The sequence below is a fragment of the Nicotiana tabacum genome, chromosome 13, assembly GCF_000715075.1.
Source record: "Nicotiana tabacum cultivar K326 chromosome 13, ASM71507v2, whole genome shotgun sequence".
NCBI classification, from domain to species: domain Eukaryota; kingdom Viridiplantae; phylum Streptophyta; class Magnoliopsida; order Solanales; family Solanaceae; genus Nicotiana; species Nicotiana tabacum.
The window spans coordinates 5,560,952-5,578,042 of NC_134092.1; the positions used below are offsets into that span (position 1 = coordinate 5,560,952).

At 33.5% G+C, this 17,091-nt stretch overlaps 3 protein-coding genes across 5 annotated transcripts; 2 read left to right on the forward strand and 1 right to left on the reverse strand.

Moving 5' to 3' along the window:
* Positions 1-1,500: 1,500 nt before the first annotated feature.
* On the forward strand, positions 1,501-4,605 carry LOC107824152 (uncharacterized). Its single transcript, XM_016650889.2, has 2 exons — positions 1,501-1,981; positions 4,221-4,605. The coding sequence occupies exons 1-2, from the start codon at positions 1,553-1,555 to the stop codon at positions 4,389-4,391; spliced, it is 600 nt and encodes a 199-aa protein (XP_016506375.1). The 5' UTR covers positions 1,501-1,552; the 3' UTR covers positions 4,392-4,605.
* Positions 4,606-5,018: 413 nt separating this feature from the next.
* On the reverse strand, positions 5,019-9,915 carry LOC107824154 (alkaline ceramidase-like). Of its 3 annotated transcripts, none has more exons than XM_016650890.2 (4): positions 9,760-9,915; positions 7,163-7,436; positions 7,035-7,082; positions 5,019-5,866 (listed from the first exon to the last, which is right to left on the reverse strand). In XM_016650890.2, exons 2-4 carry the CDS (start codon positions 7,414-7,416, stop codon positions 5,353-5,355), a joined length of 816 nt encoding a protein of 271 aa, XP_016506376.2. In that variant the 5' UTR covers positions 7,417-7,436; positions 9,760-9,915; the 3' UTR covers positions 5,019-5,352. The 3 variants fall into 3 exon arrangements, with proteins under 3 accessions (XP_016506376.2, XP_016506377.2, XP_016506378.2); XM_016650891.2 differs by lacking the exon at positions 9,760-9,915 and adding an exon at positions 7,804-9,709; XM_016650892.2 differs by lacking the exon at positions 7,035-7,082.
* Positions 9,916-11,149: 1,234 nt separating this feature from the next.
* LOC107824148 (triacylglycerol lipase 2-like) lies at positions 11,150-16,831 on the forward strand. Its single transcript, XM_075229069.1, has 9 exons — positions 11,150-11,331; positions 11,791-11,898; positions 12,979-13,119; positions 13,227-13,337; positions 13,947-14,090; positions 14,184-14,224; positions 14,915-14,994; positions 15,073-15,168; positions 16,258-16,831. Exons 1-9 carry the CDS (start codon positions 11,167-11,169, stop codon positions 16,575-16,577), a joined length of 1,206 nt encoding a protein of 401 aa, XP_075085170.1. The 5' UTR covers positions 11,150-11,166; the 3' UTR covers positions 16,578-16,831.
* Positions 16,832-17,091: the final 260 nt, after the last annotated feature.

Sequence of the window (17,091 nt, forward strand, 5' to 3'; positions counted from 1 at the left end):
TCTTTAGTAAATGCACTACTTTAGCCTTACATTCATGCTGTATCTGTGCACATATGCTTCTCGGTGTAGGCACTCTTTGATTCCATAATGCTTCATTTCTTGCCCATCATATCTTGTATATCAGCGATGCAATCACTGCTGTAATGAACTCCCTACATTTCTTCCCATTGATACCTCTTATTGATTGTTTCCATATCCCCTTTAGATCGTGTTTTATTGTCCCTCTTTGCATCCACTCCAGCATCATTTGTAGGCATTTCTTTGAGAGTTTGCATTCAAAGAATAAGTGTTCCACGGTTTCTGCTTGACTTCCACATATCACACACCAATTGTCTGGGCTTATTTTCAACCTTAGCAGTCTTTCCTTCGTAAGTAGCTTCCTATGCATGGCAAGCCAGCTAGTGAAGCTATGTTTAGGCACATTCATCCGACTCCATACTTCTCGATACCATGGTTGTTCCTCTGCTTATCCTTTGCACCATTGGTATCCACTTCTCACAGAGTATTTGCCCCCTTGTGTTAGCCATCCATTATTAACAAAACCATCAGCAAATTTGTCCTTGACATAACAAATTTTCTTTCAGTACCAGCAACTATCAGTCGGTGGGGAGTATTGCCACCATGGTTGGCTTTTTATGTATAAGTGGTTGACCCATTTCACCTAAAGATTATCCTCCTTGTTAGCTATATTTCATACATATTTCACCATTGATGCTTCATTCCAGATTACACAATCAGTTATCTTCACTTTGCTCGACAAAGTCAGTTAGTCACGTTGTCTTCATTTCAGCAGCTCCACGATAATGTTCGCTTTGCTCAACAAATAGTGTCATAGCTATTAGTGCACAGTGTACACGTTGTTTACTTGTCTTCACTTTGCTCAATATTTTATATATATAATTTAGATATAACCAAAAAATGAAGTCCCCATAAATGTGGGGCCTAAAGCAATTGCTTTATCCGCTTTATGTTCGGGCCACCCCTGATCTCGAGTTTTCTATAAGTAGTTACAAGATTCAGACAGAGTTTAGTAGTTTACTATGTCTATCTTATCCACCATATATAAAAATAAACGTTATCCGATACCATTATACAAGATAGAGCAATGTTTAACTTGTAGTTTATTGTCCCTTCAGCTAAGTTCGCCACGAAAATGTAAAGGATTTGTGAAGGCTTTATTACGAATTTATCAATATGGACAAAATCTGTGAAGGAATATGTGACGGTTTTATTTTTCCGTTACTTGAATTTATGATGGATTATAAAAGAGAATGACAGGGGGGAAAGGAGAAACTTATTAAATTATATAAAAAAGTATCTATAAAAAATAAAATAAATATAAATAATTTTATAATATATATTATTGTCTTGATATCATTTTTTTTGTTTACTACTAGCCAAATATGACTGATTTTTAAAAAATTTATACCAAACTAAAAAATAAACATTATTTTCATTCAATTTTGAGTCAAAATATATTTTGATACACGTCATTTTCATAGTGAACTTAAAACAGAAATAGATTCGGCACCATCGTTGATAGAGCACAAAAATGTCGCTTTCCCGGCAGCTCCTCCGTAAAATCCCATCCCAAACCCTAAAACCCTATCTCCGATCCATTTCCACCGCCGCCGCCGATTCCTCCACCACCGCACCGTCGCACCACAACCACCACCAGCGCAACCACGAGTTCCTTCCGCCGAGTAACTATCTGAATTCATGGACAGCTTCTAAGGATCCTAAGGAGGCGGAGGCTAAACTCGCCCTTTTACGCCGCGAATATGCGAAAAAGGTGAAGGAGGTACGGAAAGAGTATATACAAGAAATGGAACTTCAGAGGATTGAGAAGATGAGAAAAGCTGAAGCTAAAAAGGAGGCTCAGAGGATTGCTAATGAGGAGCGTAAAGCTGCTAAGGCCGCTGAGAAAAAAGCGAAGGCGATGGAAAGAGAGGCTGCTGAAGAGGAGTTCCGCAAAACCCTGGTATGTGATTAATATTTTTTTTTTTGTTTTTACTTTTACAAAGTTTGGATATTACTTGTATATGCTTAATTTTTCTTGTTATTATTGTTCTCCGAAACAGTGTCATTTCTCGATTTGCCTAATCTCTACAGTTTTAAATCACAATATGCAATACAATAATGATTTGTTAGTCATTTTTTTGACATCTAAATACTACTTTTCCTTATTTAATCCAATCAAATCAAATGTTACTTGAGGCTTTCAAATGTTCTTCTGATTAAGATTAAAACTATGCACCCACCTCATCTTAGTAACCAGTCAAACTTAGACATTCATTGTAAGCAACTAGTATTTTTTCTTCCCTTTAGCAGGTGTTTTTCAAATGCTTGATTTTTTTTTTCTTATGTGTAGATGGTTTATGTAGAGCCCCTTCCACTTCACTCTTACTTATGTTGTATCTCGATAGACCTATAATATATGGAGGCATTGCTAAAAGCTTGTTTGAGCTGACACTAAAGTATATGTCTATTTGCTGTTATTATATTAAGTTTTATTCTTTGTTAAAATTGTCAATTCCGAGTCTGAATATACAGTCAGTTATGGTAATTGATGGTCAGCATTGCAATATGTCTTATTTTATGAGGCGACAGGCCAATTCGCAAGCAACTCAACTAGTTTACTGGGTAATTGTCACCTTTCTCCAACACAAGTATTAGGCACTGCGCGCATTAAAGTTAAGGCGGATTGGGAGAATTCAACTAGTTTTGTTGATATAATGATTTATAGATTGGTTCTCAAGGTATCATAGGTTCTGAATGGGGATTATGCGTTTCAAATTTATATCTAGCTCTATCTATATTTGTTGGTCTCTCACTCTCTCTGACACACACAGTGTTTGAGTCGAAAATTGTTGGTTGTGTACCGCAAAACTCATGTTGAATCTCCCACTGCTTCGACTGGTAGGCCAATCCTCACAATACACATGCCAAATAGGGAGAAATAAATGTAAAGGATTCATATAGCCGAATGAACTAGTAAGCATGGTAATGTTGAAGTACACCAATAGCTTATGTTTAATGAATTCTTCCCAAGCAGACTTTTCCAAGAGAACAACATGTGATTTTTGCAACTTCGGAGCTATCACTTGAACTCTAGAGAATGCTAGGACTGTAAGCACACTGCTTGATGAAATTCACCCATAGGCTCTTTTTATTGAATTAACAAAAGATACTCTTTTTGAGATGATCAAAAACTCTTACAGGCCCGCCATCTCTCACTATATTTATTATATGGGTGAATACTACTCTACTGAAAGTAAATGTGCCTTGTCATCTGGCTTTGTCTTTTGCTCCATATTTTACCTTGAACTTAGTGCATGATGAATAAATTTGAATATTTGAGGAGGTCATTTGTCCTCAACACGAGTTTGAATAGAGTGGATCATCATAATCTGTACTTCATAATGTATATTTTGCATCATTTGTTAGTCCTTGACTATCTTCTGTGAACTCTCTCAGTCGTTAATTATATGTGCAATATCCTTTTCCTATCTTTTCTGAATAGTGTCCTATTTTTATTTGCCTGATATTGGAAGTTGTAAATCATGTTATACAACTTAAGTATTTAGATGTGATTCTTCTCTTTTTTTTGGACTTCTTCTTACTTATATCCTTATTTTAAATCCAAACAAATCAAATGTTACTTGTGGCTCATGTTCTTTTGAGTAAGATTAAAACTATACGTGTTCTCACCTTAATAGCCAATAAAACTTGGACGTTCAATGGGTAAGCAAGGGTATTATTTTTCCATCTAGCAGGTGTTTTTCAAATTCTTAATATAATCTTTTGATGTGTCGTCATAAAAAATAAAAATAAAATCTTTTGATGTGTGATTCCTTAGTAATTAATAGTATATCACATTGTGCCCTCTTCAAGACAAATCCATGCACGATGAGGCATATGCCTTGGAGCCTTGTTTACTAAAACACTGCCTAAGTGAGGCATAGTCCTCAGGACTCTGCATCTTGTTTAAGGGCTTAAAGGGAGCCTTTAACAACATTTGTTAGTATTCTTTTGTTCCCCCACCCCCTTTTTTTGGATAGGATACTTTCACTTCAATTAGCAGGTACAACTCTAAACTAGGTTTTAGAGCGTAGTTTGCTCTAGTCTTGAGTATTTCTGAAATGTATATAGCTTTGCTTGCATATATTCTCAATCAAGTATAAACTAAAATCCCATGTGTGTTTAATTATTATGTTCAGCTTAAAGAAAGACAGGAAAAGCTTGAATATTGGAGGATGAGGGAAATGAAGTTCTCAGAGAAGAAGAAAGATAAACGCGACCTTGTACGACGGCAAAGTTCTATATGGATTGATGAAAAAGAGTTGGAGAAAAAGACACTTGAGGTTATTTGTGATGCTATTCAACTTTGATTTTTTTCCCTTCTCGAACGACTTTGATCGAAGTGTTGTGTTATCCGTTGGAGTTGATTTCAATAAATTCCAAAATGTAAACTTGATATCTCATTATCTAGCCTCTAGTTTGTAGTTCATCTACCACCCTTGTGGACTCAACCCCTCTCCTGGGAACAATTTTGAGAAAATTATCTGTTTTATTCCCAAATAACCAAGTCTGGTAATTTTACAGTCAGACAGATTTGGGATGCTTTGTAGTGAAAAGTGTATTTTTCTCGCTCTAGTGCTTAATGCTTATAAGTAAACTCAAGAGTGTGGGCTATCAAATGAGAATCGCGTTAATCTGTTTGGCTAAATGCTTCTACCAAATGGCAATTGGAACATCAGCCCTTAGCTATTACACTGACAAGGGCATGGTGCATAGATTCTTTCTTTTTATAGGGTTAGGTTGTTCAATAGAAGCAATAACAACAATCCAATATAATCTCACAAGTGGGATGTGGGGAAAGTAGTGTACGCAAACCTTACTCCTACCCGAGTGTAGAGATGCTGTTTACGATAAACCCTCGGCACAAGAAGATGAGGCGGTTCAATAGAAGCATAAAACAGAAAACCTAAAGATTTCTTTGACTATCCATACATGCATTGCCAGATAAGCTTACGTAATGACAAAATAAACAATGTTAAAACAGTTCCCTAAAATGCAAAAGCAAAAACATTAGGAAAAGACTACTAGTTAGTCCATGTCAGACTTCTGTTGGAGTATAAATATATGGTACACCGGGAGAACACTAATTTTACAGTCAAAATTTTGATCACTACCCAAAAGCCAAAACTAATTCAAACTTTCATTTACATAAAATTCTGCAAGACGGAGAAGAGAAAGAATCACGGGTGCTGGCACTTGTTCCTTGGCGCCATTTTTCATATGCCACTTTTTTTCCCCCTTACAGACAAGGCTCGGAGTTAATAACTTGTGCTACTGAACTTTTGGTTTCTGGATTTTTACGTATGGAAAAAATCCGAGGAAGTGCTTGATTTTTGGATTCCATTCTCTTTGCTGAGCGCGACAATACATCAAGAAAGTATTAGCAAAGTACGCGTTAAAACCCATAAGGCCATGCCATAGTGCGTGACCCTGTGGATTAAAGTACCAGCGCGAAATGTCCTTGCAGAATAGACGATCACACAGCCAGCAAACAGCTCCGACTAATAAAGTGGCCACATATAACTTTGCAATCTGCTTTGCAGATCTGTCTTCTGTATGAATGTAATACTTATATGTGCGAGGAATGCAAAGAAGGCACAATAGTGCATAATGTAGCATGAAACCAATATCAAAGCGAATCTGTGAATGCGCAATGGCAAATAGTGCACCGTAAAGGAATAAAAACGTGGGCATTGTACTCTTGTAATGCCAATCTGGTGAATAAAGGATGTAAAAATAGAGAAGCATTTCCCAGACCATGGGTGTCTCATCACCTTGCTGTTGCCTATCAATTTAAAGCAGGGATCATAATGCATTAGAATGACCATCAAATTCAAGACATATTACAAAGTATTATCCAACAATCTGGATATATGACTTTCCATCCAATCTGTATGCATAAAGCAAGAAACAGTTTATATCTAACAAGAAACTTCAAATATTAGACATACACCATTCACACAACAAGCAAGAGGGATCATAAAAAAGGTCAACTTGGTATCTAGTTCATAGTCAGCTTTATCCTGTAATGCAGCAAATTGACAACATGAGATTGTGGGCATTCGTTTATGCAATATTTAATGAGGCAAAATACAAAAACTGGCTAGTTGGCTGAAACTAATTGCATTTGCTACCCGAAAAGTGTATAAAATATGTAGTACTGGTATCATAAATACACACACACACACACACACACACACACACACATATATATATATATATATATATATAAAATATACATTTTGTCGGCTATTATTTTTAGGAGCGGCTAAAGGTGTACATTTCTATTTAATATCCAATGGAGCTACATGGCTCCAGTGTTGAAAAGTAGCAACTTGGAGGTAAAGCAAATTGGAACTTTAGAGGAAAAGTTGTGAAGGGGCTATTCTTTTCTAAGTCTTTTGGACATTATGGAGAGAAAGATGAAGGAGACGTTTGACCCCAGAGTCCAATGTTAACGGTTAAAAGTTCCCTTATTATGTTTTTAAGTATAAAAACACCTATTTGAGTAGATAGGTAACTATATTTTTAAAGGTTTCATTAATTTGCAAATTAAGACCACTTTGACGTAGCCTCTTTTCTTTGGGGATAAATCAATTTTCTTTAATCAAATCTTTTGGTTGATGCAAAGAGGGAAAAAAAGTTGATTGATCCACAACAGCACCATCCTATCCTAAAGACATGGTGCTGAATGGGCAAGTTGAAGAGATATAAATTACTTCCAAGACAAGATGCAAGAAAAAGAAAAAGAGAAAAGCTCATCCTAATAATCTCCTATCAAGTTAACTCACCAAAAAAGACAATAAATGATCTTCTGTCAAAGCTTAAACCAAAGCATGAGCTTCTTATAAGTACTAAGGTCTAGCTCCTTTTACCAAGCTTTAGGCTTTCAAAAATCCTGGCATTCTATAAGCTTCTTCGAAAGTTCAATATAGAGAATGAGACTGACTTACATTTTCATTTTATAGGTAATCATGTCAATAATATGGATTACCTTCTTCCTGCATGTAGGTAATACACAACAACAAACCATCATTGTTTATGGATAAACAAAATGGGAAATAAGGGAAAAAGTGCTTACATCTGCCGCAACGTGGCATGGTAAATCATGCTCCCTATGGCAAGTATTATATTTGACATATGGAGGACACTGAACCTTTTCTCAAACCGCTGTCTGAGGGCATTCACAAGACCAATCAAAGCCAGAATAATGCATGGGACATTTGAGATGGTATTAAAGAACTCTGCAATATAGGAGGAGAGGACATAATTTGGCTCACACCACTCTTTAGTAGATGTTACAGGACCCCAAAAGCTTGAAATGTCATCTGCCATTCTTCAAAATATGCATGCACCTGAAATGAAATAATCGGCTAGTAGCTGTTGCAATATTTTTTTGATAAAAATGCAATTACAATATTTTGTGTAATGATTAAAGTTAAAGCATGTCTTATTAGTTACTGTCATATCAAGAAATCAAATTCTCAGTACTTCTCTACAGGAAGAAGAATATTCACAACCAAATATAGACAGGTGGGCATTTGTGATTGAGTTTTTCAACAACTAATATGTGCACAAAAATATTTAATGAATCACTTAATAAAATAACAGAACAATGAGATTAAGAATGGAAGGATAAGAGTCTAACAAGTGTTAACACTGCGAAGTGTCACAAAATCTACTTGACACCACAAGAGTTTTCGATAATAGGTCTTTTATTACCTTTCAAATGTATGCAATGTGCTTGCTCAACGCTTGGTCACCACGTCTCACAAGTCCTTCGAGTACATATATAGACTTGTTTATTACTAGCTTTTCAAGTTTAATGCTCTATATAGTAAGTTTTATGCATACTTCATCTCTGTATTGATCAATCAATCAATCATATGACTTCTCTAATGAAATGCACATTATTCAAAAGAGAAACATATCTGCTCACAAAGATCAGATGAGGTCACTTCTGCCCAGAATATCCGATCATATTTGCTAAACCAAATAGGTGAACAGCAAGGTTTTTTTTGGTCCTATCAAGAAACATTGAGAAGAAAATGTTTTTCCATTTTTAGTTTTAAAAAATTTAATAAAAAGTTCATCTACCCCTTCTCTTTCAATACCTACAGCCAATACAAATTGAAGGGAGAAAGCACGTAATATCAACATATCTGGATTCAATTAGTAAACTTCATAGCAATCCAGCCTATGTCTATGACCTATCAACAAAGAGCAGATACAAGAGACTGAAAAGAAGAATCAACAAACAGTTTTTCACTATAAAAAAAGCAGGTAGTATCATCAATCTCCATGCTTAAACCAATTTAGTTATCACACAAAAACCAGCCTAGCAGAGGCCTTTCATATTATACTACTAGACATAGTTTATCATTTCCTTTCCGAGCAGAACTTCTTATGTTAACCTTTCCTCTGAGATTCTCAATCAAACTATCTCGTTTTGGCACATTTTGTTATATCGCTTTATAAGAGCAGCCACCAAATTAATAAATCCATTTTCAAGGATTAAGATGCACAAACCCTTGAATCACCACAAAAAATACAAAATTTCCTTGATATCCTGCTAAAACAAAACCTTCCCAACCACGAACCAGCGGGGGTATTCAATATGTGTGGAAAAAGCAAAGGTTTACTTTAACAAAGGTGATCACAACTCACACATCGACCCGGGAAATCACACATAATATGTATCATTTATTTTATGCCTCGATGTTTTTTTGGCAACACCGAAACACGATAAACTCTACGTTTGCTCCCAACTCCATCTCGGTCAGCATCTTCCTCTCAGGGGTAAGGGGTTTCTTTCGATATCAGAGAGGGGCTCGTCGGGCTTAATTATTAAAAGAAAATATTTTTTTCTCAACCATATTTCTATCTTAAAATAGACAATGAATTATATTCAGAGCATTTCCCAAACATTCCTATTAATTATGCCGATTCCTCCCACATGTATACTTGATGTATAATCTCTGCAGCATCTTTTATCAAAACCCCGAATCGGCAAAGAATATGTCCTTTAAACTTTGCTAGAATGGCTGAACTCATAGAAGACCAGCATATATAATCAACTCCATGACCTATAAGAAAATCTGTCCCCATAAAACTCATGCCCACAAGCATTCTATGTCAATTGTGGTATCTTGCTTCACGCCCTAATTAATATGCATTATGTTAAGACCTACAGGTTAGGGGTTCGAGCCGTTGAATTAGTCACTGATGCTTACGTCATGATAGGCAAGGGTGTGATCCTTCCGTCGACCCGACGTAAACACAGGATGTTTCATGCATCGCGTGGCCCCTTTTATGTATGGTAATTAACTTCAAACCAATCAATTTATTCACTATCCACTAATCCATGTATTCGACATTAATCTAAATAGTCAAATGGATAATGATTAGCAAAAATCAACTCCAAACATCTGTTTTTACACCTCATTCCCAACTTATCACATAAAAAACTTGTATATACCGAAACTAAACTTTGAGATCACCGCGAACGAAATTACAAAACAGAATACAACAAATAAAAGAATCCAATAGCTTTACATCAAAACACAATATAAAAAAAAAACAAATAAAAATATATGCATGTGTTTGTAAATGTATCAATTTATATAAACTGATTTAGCAAGTACAGAAAATACTTGCAAATAAAGTACATTTTTTTACCTTTCAAATGAGATCCAATCCGCCCAAATTGAGTCGCTGTAATCTGTAGAGAATGCTCCCAAATATATATATGTTTCTATATATGTGTATATAATATACACACTCTCTCTCTCTGCTAGGGCTAGAAAAAGCATAAAACAATTGGATTTGTACGTTTTAAAACTTCGAGTTGCTATTAAATGGAGAAAATGACAAAAATGGTTTTAAAATTGTCTCTGCTCTCGAGCAGTTTTGATTATTTTTTATTTTTGTAATTTTTGATATTTTAATGTTAGTCAAACTTTATTATTAGATTTAAAGAGTTGTGCAAAATAATTAACAAGAACCTCATTCAGTTATTTTTCTTACAATCCTCATTAAATTTAATAGCCAAATTTTGTTAGATTTTTGACGAAATAATAAATACCCACTTATTTTTAGCAAACTTAAAGGCCCAAAACTGCTTAAATTATATTTATGTGAGGCAAATGAGAGAAATACAATGTTTGGATAGATTGTATTGTTGTTTTATGATGTCATGAACCAACAATATGAAAAATAAACTTGTAATATTACAATGAAAAAGTGAGGTATGAGGTATAATTATTATATAAAAATGTATGATAAAGAATAAAGTAGAACTATTTAATAATATAGAAATGCAAGATGAGAGAGAAAAATAAGGTAACGATACGACCACACCAAATCGATCGTTACATAAAGCGACACTTTCGTCGTTATGTAACGACGGATTTAACGATACGATACAATAAAATCTAAATAACAATAAAAACAAACATTATATTTAAAGTAACAATATGATACAATACAACATGTAACCACAATCAAAAGTCCAAACAAACGCTTAGCTTCTGGCCTACATTATTACTGATGTTCTAAAGTTTATTACTTCTTCATTTTGCCTAGCAACTTATACTTCTTTTTTTCACATAGTTTTTAAATATCTAAACTCCAAACTTAACCAAACTGTAAATTGACTTTTGAAAATTCAAAAGCAAACAACTTTTCTTTTCATAATTGAGTGATAGTTCACTGGTAGAAATATTAATGTTTTGGATACCTTTTAAAATTTGCTATTTGTTATGTTAAAACTTCATTATTAAATTTGTATTAGAATTAAATCCAATTAACTGTTGCGTACTATAATTAGTCAGTGTTAACAACAAAATTAAAGATTGACATAAATTGATAATACTACACATCGTTAGGACAACAACCTGAACTTATAAAAAGACAATATACCGAATTACCGATAGAAAAGAGAAGTTTTGATTAATACCATTTCTTGGAATTAACTTTATACCTTTTTCTGTCTCTTCTTTATTGGCACTAATTACAACTATTATAAATAGGAAACAAAATTAAACTTTGGATATAAGAAAAACACAAAAGTGAATAGCTTGAGTTATGGCTTTAATTAGAAAGCTAATTACTACAATTTTAATAGTTATTTTCTTTGTATCAATAGTTTCTGCAGCTAGGAATAGATTGCAAATATTGAGTGATCAAAATGAAGATGGTATTTGTATTTCTATGGTGGAAACTCAAGGCTATGGTTGTGAAGAACATAAGGTATATGTTCAAGATCTTAGAAAAGTTACAAAATTGGTGATTATATAAAATGCACTTTGTTGGTTTGAACCCCCTTTCTCGATCGAGCTCGTCGCAAGCACGGGCGGAGCTAGTGTTAACGTTACGGGTTCGGTTGATCCCAATAACTTTGATCTAAACTTTGTATTTGTCTCAAGAGAATTCATTGAATATGCATAAAATATTAATTTAGCACAATAACTTAAAAGAATTAGAATCTCGAACTCATAAGCTTCAAATATTGGTTCCGCCTCTGGTCGCATGAGACTTGTCTAATGCAATTTAACTCTCTAGTGTGGTTTGCGAGCTATTGCACTAGACGTAGTTTACCCAGACCACTATCGAAGGGTAACAGCTATGAGTTTCCTAGTTTACAAAAAAAAATATAATATTCACCTTGTAATTTTTTTAATAATTTGTTTTTTTATTTTTTAATTTTAGGTGACAACTGAGGATGGTTATATTCTCAGTTTACAGAGAATTCCTAAGGGAATATCTGGAAAGGCAGCAACTAAGCCACCTGTTCTTCTGCAACATGGACTATTGATGGTTATAATTCTTCACTTTGATTCTAATTATGTTCTCTATATTTAATCTTTGGCTTGTTCAAGATAAACATATTTATTCTTTTTAGTATGATTTTTTATTCATAATCAAGAAATCCCTGGGAGTTAGTGGTGTACGGGTTAGAATGATTAGATAATTGGTCCATCTCTCTATCCTTCTTAACTTAAATATTATGTTTTTGTCGGCAATGGAGTTCAAACTCATAATGTGCGATTAGTTCGCATATTATACTCTTACCACTAACCAAAGTCCTGGAATCTTTCACACTTGTTTAGGCAAGTGAAAATACTTTCTTAGCCATGTCACCTTTCAGAAAGGATAAATATAATGAGAGGCGGAGACATATAGGTTGAGGGGTCACCGTCACCCGAAAACTTCGGCAAAAGCTTCATATATACTTGTACATGTCTTTAAGAAATAGTCAAATATTAGCATAGCCCCCCGTACCCGTTTTTATAAGTAGTGATAAAATTATAGTAAATATCATGGTGCCCCTGCATCAGCCAAATCCTGGGGAAGAATTAACCCAAATAGCCGTTCACCCTACCACTTAAACTAAAAATAGCAGGTGAATATATAATATATGCATAATTTATGTGTTACATGTGTATAATTGTGTACAATCAATATATAATCTATGTATATGGCTAGAAAAAGTAAAGAATTAATATGACCGGCTATTTATGTAAAGATCCCATTATGTAAAGATCCTGAGTTTGGGTCCGACTCTGAATATAATGGATATCATTTGGACAAAAACAAAGGGATAATAGATCATCCGTAAAGTTTATGTATGTACGGAATTTTTTTCAAGCAAAATATGTTTTTTTTTCTTTTTCTAGAAGAGCTTATTGACCTTTGACGAAAAATAGAGGTTAAATTCATGTTCTGCTAAATGAGTTTGGGGTATTATCACTTCTAACCCGTACCAGATAGCGGAAAAAGTGCATAATTTTTACATATAACATACGAAATGTATATATATTATATACAAATTTTATACATTCTTTTGGCTATTATTTTTGTAGCGGTCATTTTTCCAATGAGTTTTTACAATTACAGGATGGAATTACATGGCTGTTAAATCCTCCAGATCAATCTTTAGCTTTCATTTTAGCTGATGAAGGTTATGATGTTTGGATTGCAAATACAAGAGGAACTAAATATAGCCAAGGACATACTTCACTTAGTCCTCAAGATCCAGTTCAGTTTCATTCTTTGTTCAGTCCTGTCTCACATACATAAATATTTATTAAATTAGCCAAAAAAACAATTTCTATAATTTTAATTTGTTCGTTAATTATTTACAGGCATATTGGGAATGGTCATGGGATGAATTGGTGGATTTCGATTTACCTGCTACACTTAAGTATGTTCATGATCAAACTGGCCAAAAGCTACACTATGTTGGCCATTCTCTGGTAATTTCTTTTTTTTCGTGAGTGTCTATTTTTAGTATTTTGCACATACTTTATTTTTTAATCTCAAAAATAGGGTTCGTTTTACGTATGGCCATTAAACTTTTAATTTATTGGATCAAAGTCGCAAAACTAAATTTTGTCACTCAAAAATCTATCAGCCGACTCGAAAATCCAAATATGCATGCCAAATCAGCAAAAGTGGCATGCTATTTGGATTTCTTGTGTCTTCTGCTGGATTTCTAGGCATTTAATTTTTCGAATAATGTAGAAAAAATTTAAATTATTTTTAATTTACAAAATTAAGTTATTTTTAATTAACAAAAACTAACTTTTGTCACTCGAAAATCCAAATATGTATGCCAAATCAGCAAAAGTGGCATGCTATTTGGATTTGTTGTTTCTGCCGATGGATTTTCTAGGCATTTGATTTTTCGAATAATGTAGAAAAAAATTAAATTATTTTTAATTAACAAAAAATAGTTTTATGACTTTGGTGTGATAGGCAGATGATTTAATGATCATCGATGAAATTAACCTTCTCAAAATGTAAACACATAAGTAATATATTTAAGAAATAACTAAATTGGATTTTTTTGTTGTTGGTGGCAGGGGACCCTAATTGCATTGGCTGCAATTTCACAAAATAAGTTGGTAGACATGTTGAGATCAGCAGCTTTGTTAAGTCCTATTGCTTATTTGGGGCAAGTGAGATCTCCTCTTGCAAAAAGTGCATCTAAAGATTTTATAGCTGAAGTAAAGAGCTAATTTTTTTTCTTCCAATTCTGTGTGTTTTTGGATTCATTTCAATAAAGTTGGATCACATTTCATTTTATATATTTTTTACAGGGTTTGTATTGGTTGGGAATCCATGAATTTGATCCAAGAGGGTAAGATATTCCACCCATTTCATTAGTGTTTTTTTACTTTTTATTTTTATTTAAGAAAACAAGCAATCATAGATAAGTTTAATTTCATGCCTCAACTCTTCTTCGGGACGTTCGGAAATCATGGTAATCTTTTTTTGAAGATTATTGGCAATGGAAATGTTCCTGGGTTTAAAACATTAACGAATATACTTTATATCTGTTGCCATGGAATATATAGGTAGAAATTATTTTATATGCTTGGAAGCTTGTTTCGCGCTCTCTATCCCCCTTTTTTTGGGGTTCCCATGAACCGCTTTTTTGTATTCGTATTCGCCTTCTTTCTTTCTTCCCTTCCACACGAAAGGATCATGAGGTTCTCGCAACATACATATCGGAGTTGGAATCATCATCCAGACTTTAAATTACACAAAAGTCATAAAACTAAATCTTGAAATGGAAAAATAACTCAATGCTAGCTTATATAGCATATTAAAAAAAATGCCCAAAAATACCAAAATCTTGCTATGAAAAACACATATTATATAACCACGTTCTTAACTTACCTTATGTAATATTCATGTGGCACTTTAAATAAACAAATAAAGAACCCTTGTTATTGCTTCTTTTATGTAGTTATTTATCTCACATCAAAAGACACTTCATGTTTGTTAAATTAATTTGAAATTTCGCACTTATGGCTGAGTTAAATAGAGATGCTGTTGTCAAACTTTTGCAAAAAATCTGCCAAGATCCAGGCAACAATTGCAGTGACTTGATGTCTTCTTTCACTGGTATTTCAACTCTTCACCAATTCATTCTTTTCCATTTTATTTGATTTTTTTTAATCTTTACTATTGTGACAATAATAGGTCCAAATTGCTGTGTGAACTCTTCAAGAACTGATATTTTTCTTGAGCATGAACCACAGGCAACAGCAACAAAAAACATGGTCCATATTGCCCAAAGTAAGTTTGCAAATGCAATGTAAAAGAAATACATATAATTTTTAAATTTGTGTTAGGTACGACGAAAGTCATTTTTAGAAAAATAAGTTTTCTAAGGAAACTGTTTTCTTGCGTTTAGCTACCAAATAATAATATTTTCTGAGAGAAAAATGACTTCTTTCACGTATGGACCAATATTGTTTTTCTTACAGCTAGAGGAAGAAATTAAAGAAGGAGGATTTAATTTAGGGATTTAATTTTAGAGGTTTTAGGTCGATAGGGGTTAGGTTAGGTAGTTGGATCAGGTTATTCATTAGCGACTGGGTTGGATCTTTTCGTCCAATAACAACATGCCCACGTGGACTTTTTCGGCTGCGATGGAAGAACTAAGGGGTCGTTTGGTATGAGGTATTAGAAAAAATAATGCAAGCATTAACTCTGTGCATTACTAATATCTTGTTTGGTACATTTTTTCAAACTTTGTATAACTAATACTTATATTAGTTATACACCATACTTGGTATTATCCTATGTATAAGTAATGCATACAAAACTATGACATTAGTAATACCAATGCTATTAATGCATGCATTAGTATAGTTAAAGACTAAATTGTCCTTAAAGTCCCTTAAAGATAGAGAATATGGAGGTCATTTTTGTAAACATCTATTTTTCTTTAAAATTCTACAATGCATTATAATTTTTAATACACCACACCAAACAATAGATAAGAAATAATATTTGCATAACTAATGCTTGCATTACTAACCCATGCATTACTAATCCTTGCATTACTAATACACCTTATTCCGCACTATTCTTATATATCCTACCAAACGACCCCTAACAGATGAGGGGTAAAAACAAACCTAAAGTATAGCGGTAAGAGTAGATTTATTAACGAACTGAAACAGAGGACAAATATAACTTATTTTCGATAGTAGAAGGGTAAATATAGTCCTTTCCGTTAATTTTAACTTCATATTACTTACTACAACTAACAACTTAGACATTATTATTAATCCTTACTACCCAAATTTCATTAAAAAAATTCTCCGATTGCTAATACTACTAATCTTGGAGTTGCAATTTATATGATTTTTTGGACAGTGACAAGAAAAGGGACCATAGAAAAATATGACTATGGAAATGATGAAGAAAACAACAAACACTATGGTCAGCCAACACCTCCAAAATATATAATGGCAAATATCCCAAATGATATACCTCTTTTCTTAGGCTATGGAGGGGCAGATTATCTTTCTGATGTGACTGATGTGCAAACTCTATTAGATAAGTTGCAAAATCATGATCCAGACAAACTTGTGTTGCAATATAGAGAAGATTATGCACATGCTGATTTTGTTTTTGGTATGAATGCTAAACAAGTTGTATATAATCCTCTTATGGCTTTCTTTAAGCTTAATTGAGAAGATATTCAAGTCTTGGTGTACAAAGTTATCGTGTGAAATTAGTCGAGACGTTCGCAACCTGGTCCCGATCACATCATCGCAATGATTTAAAAAAGAAGACTTAATTTAGAAGATTAGTACTTTAAGATGATACAAAAATTATAAAGTTGATGTAGGATTTGTAATTGTTCTTCAATTATGTAGATATTGTACTTGTGAATCAAAGTTGAATAATTACTAATTAAGCACGTTATGTATGCTAAATAAATCATTATATTTGTGTTAAAAATGAGACCTTTACACAAATATCCAGTTGGATTTATTATTTACATTTTTGCTATAGACGACGGTATATATAGATTATACACGGCTATATATATAAGGGTTATGCTTATATTATATATTCATTCACTATTTTTTAATTTAAGCTATTGGGTAGGCGGCTATTTGAGTTTATTCTTCTTAAAAATTGGTCATTTTAGCAATTTACTTCTGTATGTGGTAACATTATCCCAAATCGTGTAATCTAATT